This window comes from Chiloscyllium plagiosum, chromosome 1, assembly GCF_004010195.1.
Source record: "Chiloscyllium plagiosum isolate BGI_BamShark_2017 chromosome 1, ASM401019v2, whole genome shotgun sequence".
Lineage (NCBI taxonomy): Eukaryota > Metazoa > Chordata > Chondrichthyes > Orectolobiformes > Hemiscylliidae > Chiloscyllium > Chiloscyllium plagiosum.
Genome location: NC_057710.1, coordinates 85,319,239 through 85,331,328, shown reverse-complemented (window position 1 = coordinate 85,331,328; position 12,090 = coordinate 85,319,239). Strand labels below are relative to the sequence as shown.

Here is a 12,090-nt window from a genome sequence, read left to right as displayed (position 1 = left end):
GTCAATGCTAAACAATGTAGCTTTGTGAAGGGCAGGTTGTGGCTGGCTAATTTAATTGAATCCTTTGATGAGGTGACAGAGACAGTGAATGTTGTATATTTGGACTTTCAGAAGACATTTGATACAATGCCACATGGCAGGTTGGTCAGCAAATTAGCAATGTCTGGGATTGATGGGTCCTTGGCAGCATGGATTAGAAGTTGGCCTCAAGATAGGAAACGGGTAGGTACAGATGGGTATTTCTAAGATTGGAGATGAGTTGAAAGTGGTGTTGCCAGGTATCAGTGTCGGACCCTTCTTTATCTGATTTATATAAGTGACTTGGAGATGAGTGTTGAGGGCAAATCACTAAATTTGCAGATGGTACTAAGCTGGGAGAATAGTAAATTGTGAGGATAATGTCGAACGACTTCAGAGAAACATTGACTGTATGGGCAGATACCTGGTAGATGAATTACTGTGCAGAGAAATGTGCGGCAATGCATTGTGGTAGAAGAAATTAGGAGAGACAAAACAGGATCAATGGTACAACTTAGAGGGGGTTAAGGAGCAGAGGGATCTTGGGGTTCAAATGCATAATTCTCTGAAGGTGGCCAAGCAAGCTGAAATACTTAATGAAGCTTATGGGATCCTTGGGTTTATAAGTGGATAGAGTATAAAACTGAAGAAGTGATGTTATACCATTATAAACCATTGGTCAGAGCACATTTGGTTTATTGTGTTCAGTTCTGTGCACCTTAGTTATGGAAAGATATTAAATCCCTGAACATAATGCGAAGGAGATTCCCCAAATTATACCAGGAATGACGAATATCAGATACAGAGAAAGATTAGAGAAATTGGGCTTATTCTCCTTGGAGCAGGGAAGATTCAGAGGTGAGCGTATTGAGGTGTTTAAAACTATGACCAATTTTGACATGGTAAAGAAGGATATTCTTTTCCCACTAGTTGTTATGTCAGTAACTTGGGGTCACGATTTCAAGATTGTCAGCAAGACAGCCAGGAGTGAAATGTGGAGAAACTTCTTTACTCAGAGAGTTGTTAGGATCTGGAAGGTGTCACCTGAGTGATAGAGTCAGATTCCATACAATATTTCAAAATATGGATGGATATTTGAAATTGATGATATTTTAATTTAAACTTTTTTTTCTTAATCAACCTGCTCAGAGATGTTATTACACACCCCTGGAGCAGGTGGGACTTGAACCTGGGTCTCCAGGGCCAGGGGTGCCTTGGACTTTGAAGATGTCTTCTACAAGTCAAGAACACAATCATTCATTCATTTCTACTCTCTATTTCCTGTTACTCAGTCAATTTCATATTCAGATTGTCATTCTTTTTATTCTATGGACTTCAACTTTGCTGACAAGGTAAAAACAATGACTGCAGATGCTGGAAACCAGATTCTGGATTAGTGGTGCTGGAAGAGACAGCAGTTCAGACAGCATCCGAGGAGCAGTAAAATTGACGTTTCGGGCAAAAGCCCTTCATCAGGAATACAGGCAGAGAGCCTGAAGGGTGGAGAGATAAGTGAGAGAGAGGAGGAAAACTTCAAGGCAGGCATCCTTGCAAGAGGATTCGCAGTAGGGTTAAAATCAACTAGGTAAAAACAATGACTGCAGATGCTGGAAACCAGATTCTGGATTAGTGGTGCTGGAAGAGCTCAGCAGTTCAGGCAAGCCTGTCTTGTGGCACTTTATCTATCAAATTTCCACAAGAGGCTCACATCTATCATATCAGTTGCATTGCTCTCAACAACTGTTTTTTGTTATTTCAACAAAAAACTCAGCTATCCTACTTGTCTTGAACAAATCCACTGTGACTATACTAATGAATCTGCACTTGTCCAAATTGTCCTTCATTAATTGGATTATTATCTCTGAAAGCTTTCTCAACACTGAAATTCAACTGATTGTCAGTTAGTTGCTGAGTCAATACTTATGTCCTTCTTTCACAAGGGTGTATTGTTTGCAATTTTCCAGTTCTGAGATTAACTCTATATCTAAGAAAGATTTCAACCTTGCCCACTAGATTTTGATAGCATTAAACCCTCTGCTGCCAGTCACTGGGGCAGATTCCAGGGGGTCAATATTAAGTCATCCTTCCAGATGTGTTCTCAGTGGATGTGCTCATAACCTAGGCCAGATTGCCAGATCACCACCTTCACACCCACTCCCAAGCTCACCTCAATAATATAGAGGGGTGGGCAATCTGCTCACCATCTGTAAATAAATAGCTAAAGTTCAATTGAGCTTCTTAATCTGCTGCCTATGCCATAATATAATTGACAAAGGCAAGGGAAATCGTCAAGATGTTCATTTAAAGATATTTGTAAACACCAGGAAGAAAATAGATGAGGGAATGGAGGGGTGCACTTTAAGCATTTGAAACACCCTCCCCTTTAAAGTAGTATCTCCCCTTTACCCACTAACAAGCATAAGTTTCCAACCCTCCCCAACCCAATGGTCCAGACTTGCCTCAGTCCATAATCTATCAAATTGGTCAGCAGGTCCAAAGTGCAAAGGGCAGACTCCCACAGTTAGGCAATATAGCCCTTGTGTGACATATGATAGGTATATGATAGGTATAGACTATGCTTCCTTCTAATCCAACAACTCACCATCACCTTTTCTGCAGAGGATGGTGAGCTATCTGCTCCTCCATCATCCCACTCCCTTTACTGGGCTTCAACACCCCACACAATCGAGAACTGCCACCTACCCAACCATAGCACCTTCTGAGGAAAGGGTATAACACCACTGCACCACTGATGAAAAGATGCCATCACTTTTTCTGACCCATACATCCAGGAGCTCAGATATTGACACTGCGTGAACTTCGCAGGGTGTTATACATCATTAGGATCTGTACTTAGCAAGCTGAGAATAATGTACCTAACAAGTCAACAGTAGCCGAGATTACTGATAAACTATGGTGGGGTGGGGGGATATATGGGGTTAAATGAGCATGCTACTGAGCTGCATGCTCTCCAACTCTCACCCCCCTCCTCCAATCACTGAGCTCCCCAGCACTGCAGCTAGGGACGCACTGTCTTCCCTAGATGTTCATTTGTTCAGCTTCTACTTATAGCTAATTATACAGCGGGCAGCAGTAGGCTTGCATGTAGTTTGTGAAACTCTGCTGTAAGAGAGGCAGGTTGCTTTTTAGAGCTGAAGGCTAGTGAGTACACAACTCTGCCACACACAGCAGAGTTTCACAAAATACATGCAAGCCTACTGTTGCCTATAGTATAATTGGCTATAGGTAGAAGCTGAACAAATGAACATCTCGGGGAGACAGCATCTCTGTTATGCCTCCAGCCAATCAGCAGCCCAGTTACACATGGATGCATCGTACTATCATGAGAGAAAATAAAAGGCTTTTGTGTTGCCTGTCTCAACAGAACCTGGCATGACCATGTCACTATCATGGTCACCATGCCCAATATGGGACAAAATGAATTTTTAGTGCAAGGAATCAAACATCAAGTCAAACCCACTAAAAATATTACTCAGTAACTTTTCTTTTGGGTGACTCATGATCCCGCAAACATCTGAGACATTCATGCAAGGGAAATAAAATGAAGCAATTCTCAGCCAGCACAGACAAGTCAGGTTCTCAGTGAAGGAGAATACCACAAATGGACACAATCAGGTGCCACTTACTGTCACATAGCAGAAGAAGGAAGAAAAATAGCAGGAAATAATTTAAATCAAAATAAAACTGCTGGAAAACTAGCTGTTGCTCTTTGTAACAGTTTAGGAATTTGATGGTGAGTCTTACTCTTTAAAGACTAGCTGGCTGAGAATTGTTTCATTTTATTTCCCTTGCATGAATGTCTCAGATGTTTGCAGGATCATGAGTCACCCAACAGAGTAACATTTTTAATGGGTTTGACATAATGTTTGATTCCTTGCACTAAAAATCCATTTTGTCCCATTATTCGGCATGGTGACCATGAGAGTGATCTGGCCATGCCAGGTTCTGTTGAGACAGGCAACACAAAAACCTTTTTTCCTCATGATAGTAGAATGTATCCATGTGTAACTGGGCTGCTGATTGGCTGGAGGCATAACAGGGATGCTGGCAGTGTGTGGCAGCATGATTTCTCACTAGCCTTCAGCTCTGAAAAGCAATCTGCCTCTTACAGCAGAGTTTCACAAATTCCTTCAGCATCAAAATAAAGACATTCAAGAGGTCATTTCCAAAATATGACAAAAAGTGATGAGGGTTGCAAACCTCCAAGTGTTTCCAGGAATTAACATATATCAACAGGGCACTGACTGGAGAAGTTCGGGGAAAAAAATTATAGGGGTATTAAAAAGAATGAGTATTTTTCAGCTTCTTCAAACAATTAATTATAAATATCTTGGAGATGGTGGGAAAAAAGGTGACTTGATTAACAGCCAAGATTAATCCAATTAGGCATGAAAATGTCTGCTTTCTAATTAGTCTAAAAAGTCATGCTGCTGAAGGATGGACCAGTGGAAAGATGTTTTGGGGCTGTTAGTTTAAGGTGTGGGTTCATGTGATGAAACATCCAGGAATACGCCTAACAGGATTGCCATTCCTAAATGAACTTCTTCCCACAACTGGACTTTTCAGCAAAAGGATTATTATTTGATTTGATTGGGATTATCTTGAATTAGGAATAAACAAATGGAAGATACATCAGTGAATATAATGTAGAGATGGGTTCTCATTTATACTGGTCTGTATTTTCCATTACAGACAATTGTGTCCAGCTCTGTGGACAATAAAGGAGGCAATCACTACATGAGTACACTGCAGAAATCCAGTCAGGATGAAGAAAAGAAAATTGGGAACAATATTGTGTCTAAAGTGGAACGCCGTGAACTCCTGAAAAAATCTTCCACACTTCCAAATTCTGTCACAGGTACTTGTTAATGTTCTTTAAGAGGTAAAATGACTGATGCTGTTGTTGAAATTGTTAGAATCCTTCACTAAGGAAGTAGTAAACAATTGGAAGTCAAAACGCAATCCATCAGAGTCAGTGTGGTTTTATAAAGAGTAAATCATGTTTGATTAATTTCCTAGAGTTCTTCAAAGATGTAACAGATAAAGTAAATAATGGGAGTCCTATAGATGTTGTATATCTGGACTTCCAGAATGCAAATGATAAAGTGCAGGGATCGAAAGGTTAATACACAAGGTAAAATGATTTGAGGTTGGATAGAGGATTAATGAACCAACAGAAAGCAGAGTTCTCATAAATGTATTTGTTATGGTTAGCAAAGTTTAATTATTGGAGTATCACAGGGTTCAGTCCTCAACTGTTGGCAATCTATATTAATGACTTGGATGTGGTGATAAAGTGTAGTTTAGCTTGGTTTGACACTGGGAAGATGTGGGTGGGAAGGTAAGTTGAGGTGAGGAGATAAGAAGTTTATAAATTGATCTGGGTCAGTTAGGTTAATGGGTCAAAATTTGGCAGATGGAGTTTGACTTGGATAAGTGTGTGGTTATCCATTTTGGTTGGAAGAATAAGAAGCCAACTTATTATCTGATTGGAGAGAAAGTTCAAAATGCTTCAGTTTAGAGACATCTGGGTCCCTCCTGCATGAGTACCAAAACTAGTATGCAGGTAAAAGAGGTAACAAGGAGTGCAAATGGAATGTTGGCATTTATTGCTAAAGGAATATATGAGAGAAGTACAGAAGTGTAGGCACAGAATTTACTCTGAGAGAGTGGGGTTATTCTCAATGCCCACTAAACCAAGGATTATCCATGGCTCAATAAACAATAAGAGTGGACATGCCAGGAGCAGCACCAGACATATCTAAAAGACAGGTGTCAACCTGGTGAAGCTACGATATAGGACTACTGGCATGCCAAACAGGAGAAAGTGTGGACTGCAGATATTGGAGAATCAGAGCCAAAAAGGGTGGTGTTGAAAAAGCACAGGTCAGGCATCATCCGAGGAGCAGGAGAGTTGACTCAGCACTGCCTTCTTGACATGTCCTACCTGTCCATCTTCCTTCACATTTATCTGCTCCACTCGCCCCAACGACCTATCAAAATTACCCCCACCTGCAACCACCTACTGCCTTCCTGTCTACTTTCCCCCAGCCCCACCCCCACACCCCTATTTATCTCCAACCCTCGCCCCCTCCACATTCCTGATGAAGGGCTTATGCTCGATAAATCGACTCTCCTGCTCCTCAGATGCTGCCTGACTTGCTGTGCTTTTCCAGCAGAGCGGCATGTGATGAGCTAAGTGATCTCACAATTAGTGAATCAGATCTACATACTGCCTTCCCACCACATCCAGTCATGAAAGGTGGTGACAGTTAAAGAACTCACTGGAGGAGGAGGAGGCTCCACAAAAATCTCCATCCTTACTAGCTGTGGGTGGGTTGGAGGTTGGGGGGAGATACAGGGCATGAGTGCAAAAGGCTGAGGTTGCTGTGGAACTCTGTATGCAACTTCCTGATTTCCATGTTGAATTGTGTATGCTCAGACTAAAAAAAAACTTGCTGTCTTACTTACTGCTTAAAAAAGTGACCATTGATAGCTCACCAACATTCTTACGTAAAATCCAGGCTATTACCTTCCTGGAAACATTTTTTTTTAAAACTGATATCAACTTCCTTACTTCAAGTTTTCTTTTAATTAACACAAATTCTGACGCTTCCCTGGTTCCTTTAGTTAGTAATCCAGGATTGAGTTACAAATGTAGCAACTTACCAAAATTATTACATTTCCATAAGAATTCAATAAATATTAGAGGAAGACAATCCAAAATCAAGATGACTATTATCCTCCTATTTGAAGTCATGGATTTATTCATCAAGCTGGTGTGTTTTTCTGCAAACATGTCATCACCTCGCTGGGTGACATTATCAGTGCATCTTTGATAAGGTGTTGCTGGTCTGTCCCACCTGGTATTTATATGTCTCTATTTGTTGGTACTTCTGGTTCAGTATCTGAGTGGTTTGTATACGGGGTCCAGTTCAATGTGTCTATTGATTCAGTTCTGACTGGAGTGCCAGGCTCCATGGAATTCTCTGGCGTGTCTCCATTTTGCCTGTGCTAGGACAGTTACATTGTTCCAGTTAAGTTTGTGTCCTTCGTTGTCTGTGTGCGTGGAAATGAGTGTGTGCTGGCAGTGGTGAGCTGATGTTCGTGTACTTGTATGGTCAGTTTTCTTCCTGTTTGTCCTGTGTTTTTTTTTTCACAGTCTTTGCACAAATTCAACTGGGACAATGTAACTGTCCTAGCACAGGCAAAATGGAGACACGCCAGAGAATTCCATGAAGCCTGGCGCTCCAACCAGAATTCAATCAATAGACACATTGAACCGGATCCTGAGTACAAACCACTCAGATACTGAACTGGAAGTACCAACGAACAGAGACATATAAAATCTAGGTGGGACAGACCACCAATACCTTATAAAAGACAGGCCACCTAGAGAGGCGACAAAATGTGTGTAGAAAAAAAAACACACTGGCTCGGTGAACAAATGCATGACTTCATCCACAACATGAGCTACAAATCTTCACAAAATCCTCCTGTTTCTTAATATGTTTCAAAATCCTGATACACTCACTGGCACAGTAAACACAACGTAGTGTCCAAACAAGGAGTCAACATTAAGTCGATGAGGGAAGACAGAAGATAATGGCAGAATATGGAATCAGATTGGTAATGCATCGTTCTTTATAAAAAGAAACTCTTCCCATTTCTTATCGCAATATTTTCTTGATACCTTATTGTTTAATAAACTCCAATTTTGGTATTTTTGTGTTTTTTATGAATTCCCCTTGTATAGTTGAAATATGTGATTCAATGGGATCAAGTCCACAAGTGAAAGAATTACCGAAGAGATTCTCAACTCCTGATGCTGCACCAGTATCTGTGGAACCTGCCTGGCTTGCACTTGCCAAAAGAAAAGCTAAAGCTTGGAGCGACTGTCCTCAGATAATTAAATGAACTCAAATGGTTTGGGAACTACCACTATATGTTGTATAGCTTTCACTAAACAAGAAGTGCTAAAGTGTATTTTTTTCAAAATAGATTAAAATCATAAAAAAGCACTATGTTGTGCTGCATACATCACATTTCTCAGTATATCAAGAATGCAAATGACATGTAGCTTGTAATTGTAAATCTTGATCAACATTCTCTGTAGTTCCCCAATATTGTTTGTAAATTGAACATACACGAAAAGAAATTGCCACTGCATAATTTAACTATCTCAGTCCTCAACTGTGTACGGTATTGTCTCCTCCTGTTCTTACCACTTCAAACCCCAACTTGCTTTCAAACCTTTTCAGAGAATATTCTTCTTACTCTAAAATAGCTCAAATTTTGACTTGTATTATAGGGTCGACTAAATGTTGTCCTAATATCCTTCAATAAAATACTAAATATTTTCATAACTTGACTGTAAATTAAACTCGATTTTAATTTTAGCATTTAGTTAAATTATATTTTTGGATTGGACTTTGGCATGATGCACATGCTTGTGATTCTAGTACAAGAAAAAGTTGTTTTTTCAAGTAATGCTAAAAAAACAAGAAACGATTATTTATTTTGAATTGTTGGTTAATATAGCCAACATTTAAAACAGGAAATATAGTAATATAGATTAAAAGACAAAATTAAATTTCCTTGGTGAAAGTTAAACCAGTTTGCATACAGTAGTTAACGAGTCATGGAAAAATAGTGTCCCACTCCATTCCACCCTAACCACTGCCCCAATCTTCTAATTTAATTTGTTCAGTTAATGTGTTTTATCTACCCTGTTGGACAGAATTTGGGTAAGACATGATATATGTACAGTAACTGACATTTTCCACATTAGATGCTGTGTGAATATTTCCTCTGCCCGTTGGTGGGCTGGTTACTTTAATCTGTCTCAGATTGTTTGAAGATATGCTTTTCTTACTCTGTGGGACAGTCTCCTTTGAAGGAACACGATTGAAAAAGGATACAAGGGATGAATTTCTGCGGGGCTTCTTTTATAAATTTGAGTTGATAAGCCAGGAAAATCCTGTAAAAATTGCAGAAATACCAGTTGTGGATTTCCACCTCTGCTTTGCTTAAATTCCCGCAGATTAGTGAGAAACCTATGTAAATTTGCTCTCATTTGTCCAAACAGTCCACTCGTCACTGTCTTGGTGTAGCTGGTGTGTTAGTCTTCAAGTTGCAGCAAAATCTGGATAAAATCTGACAAGCGGCAAGTAACATTTGTGCCACATAAGTGTTAGTAAATGACCATCTCCAACAATGAACATTACTGTTGACCATCAGCTGATTTACTAAATTAACATCCTGGTGTTTACCATCGAGTAGAAACTGAACTGAACTAGCCATAAAGATACTGTGATTATAAGGGACAGGTCAGAGGCCAGGAAGCCCATATCAGATAACTCACCACCTGACTCCCCAAACTGCCCAGCACCTACAGGGCACAAGTCAAGAGTGTGATGAAATATTCCCTATTTGCCTGATTTGAGTGTAGGTCCAACAAAAGTCAAGAAGCTGACACCATCTAGCATAGATCACTTGACTAAATCACATGCACAAACATTCGCTTCTTCCACCACCAATACTTAGTAGGAGCAGTGTATACCATCTACGAGATGCAATAAAGAAATTTAGCACCTTCCAAGCGCTTGCCAACGTGCATCTAAAAGGATATTGGGCAGCAGATACATTGGAGCAACAGCCCTTGCAGGTTTCCCTCCAAGCCACTCACCATCCTGACTTGGAAATATATCACTTTTCCTTCAGTATTGCTAGTCAAAGTCCTGAAACTCCCTATTTAAGGGCAGTGTGGGTCTACCGACACCAAATGGACAGATCGTTTGTCAAGTTCTCTTCTGAATACTGAAAAGAGGAAGAAGCAGCTTCAGGGCTTTTTGTCTTTTTATCTCATATTCCCATAATATTTCATCAAAGCAAATTTGTTTCTTAATCTGAATGCAGTTAAATTGGAGATTTGTAAATTGATTCATTTTTATGTGTTATATCAATTCTTAGTGGTTCTTTACCAATATCCCATCATGTTTTGGGACTTCCTAAAACATCCATAGTCCAAGTAAATTGAAATTCAGTATCTATAAAATATAAACTTTAAACTGACATTAAAATCCGTTAAACCTATATTTCTGCAGGCACAAATCAGCATAAAGTAATAGTCTAATGGAAAATAACAGACATTGGAAAAATCTACATTTATAACATCGAGTGTATTATTATCTTCTGGTAGCCTTTAAGATGCCGTGGAGCCATTAAAAAGAACTCTTGAAATAGGTTTGCTAATAGGACCATAAGACATAGGAGTGGAAGTAAGGCCATTCGGCCCATCGAGTCCACTCCACCATTCAATCATGGCTGATGGGCATTTCAACTCCACTTACCCGCATTCTCCCCGTAGCCCTTAATTCCGTGTGACATCAACGATTTATCAATCTCTGCCTTGAAGACATTTAGCATCCCAGCCTCCACTGCACTCTGCGGCAATGAATTCCACAAGCCCACCACTCTCTGGCTGAAGAAATGTCTCCGCATTTCTGTTCTGAATTTACTCCCTCTAATTCTAAGGCTGTGTCCACGGGTCCTAGTCTCCTCGCCTAAGGAAACAATTTCCTAGCGTCCACCCTTTCCAAGCCATGTATTATCTTGTAAGTTTCTATTAGATCTCCCCTTAATCTTCTAAACGCCAATGAATACAATCCTAGGATCCTCAGCCGTTCCTCGTATGTTAGGCCTACCATTCCAGGGATCATCCGTGTGAATCTCCGCTGGACACGCTCCAATGCCAGTATGTCCTTCCTGAGGTGTGAGGACCAAAACTGGACACAGCACTCCAAATGGGGCCTAACCAGAACTTTATAAAGTCTCAGTAGCACAACGGTGCTTTTATATTCCAACCCTCTTGAGATAAATGACAACATTGCATTCGCTTTCTTAATCACGGACTCAACCTGCATATTTACCTTTAGAGAATCCTCGACAAGCACTCCCAGATCCCTTTGTACTTTGGCTTTAAGAATTTTCTCACCATTTAGAAAGTAGTCCATGCTTGTATTCTTTTTTCCAAAGTGCTAGTGTATAATTATTATTATTCAATTTTACTTAAACAACTATTAAGATTACAAGATTACCCAGTCCTATTGAGGAACTGATTTACTAATTTAGGAACTGTTTACTGATTGGAACTTTTACTCTAAGTTGATTTGAGCTTTTGTGATCACTATAACCTATCTAAGTAATTTATGCATGCCCTTATTTTATGCATAAAACTCAATGCTTTTGTTCTTACCAGCATTTTTCTTACTTTTATGTAAGCGAGGTACTCCTGCAGATTATTTTCTTAGAAACAAAGTATTGATCCATAACATTATACTGTAAGATTCTGTGTTGTAAATGTAAACACTCCTAAGCTTTGGAGCTTCTGACATGTAAATAATGTCAGCTCCTCAGCATGTTTGTAAAAAAAATCAATTTTAATCCAAATGCAAATTTCATGACAAACATAAAAAGTTATCATGTCTGAAACTGTAATAGGAGAAAGTGAGGACTGCAGATGCTGGAGATCAGAGTCGAGAGTGTGGTGCTGAAATTCATCAGGCTTATGCTCGAAACGTCGATTCTCCTGCCCCCGGATGCTGTCTGAACTGCTGTGCTTTTCCAGCACTACACTCTCGACTCTGAAACTGTAATAGCAATAGCAGTAATATTGCTCAGACTGCATTTTGGAACAGAAAATGGCAGGATGTTATCAATCCTTTGATCTGTTGTGTAATAGAAGCAGGTAACGACTTATTTAAACAATATGTGATTTTATTTAAGTTATCAATTTATGCACTTTGTTTACTATAGTGTTCTTACATTTCATGAAACTGTAGGGACGAGTCAATATTTGGGAATATTATACTTCGTTGATTTAGGCCATCAACTTCTGACATAAAATCATGATGAATTTTGATTACTAACAGTATTAAATAATGGATGCAACATTTTCTATGGGAATTGCTTATATCTCCTGGAAGTAAAGAGTAATTAATGCTTTAATGCTGTGTGACATAATAAAAAAAACTAATGAGGCAATATGAA

The 12,090-nt window shown here is 39.5% G+C and overlaps 1 protein-coding gene across 8 annotated transcripts in view; it reads left to right on the top strand.

Annotated features, from left to right (window-relative positions):
* The window catches only part of cracd (capping protein inhibiting regulator of actin dynamics), a 216,741-nt gene extending 206,372 nt beyond the window's left edge, over positions 1 to 10,369 (top strand). For all 8 annotated transcript variants that reach the window (XM_043690478.1, XM_043690532.1, XM_043690470.1 and 5 more), the window contains 2 exons: positions 4,732 to 4,897; positions 7,796 to 10,369. In XM_043690478.1, the coding sequence (XP_043546413.1) occupies positions 4,732 to 4,897; positions 7,796 to 7,956 (327 nt within the window). In that variant the 3' untranslated portion in view covers positions 7,957 to 10,369. The remainder of the gene's footprint in view (positions 1 to 4,731; positions 4,898 to 7,795) is intronic.
* The last annotated feature ends 1,721 nt before the right edge of the window (positions 10,370 to 12,090 follow it).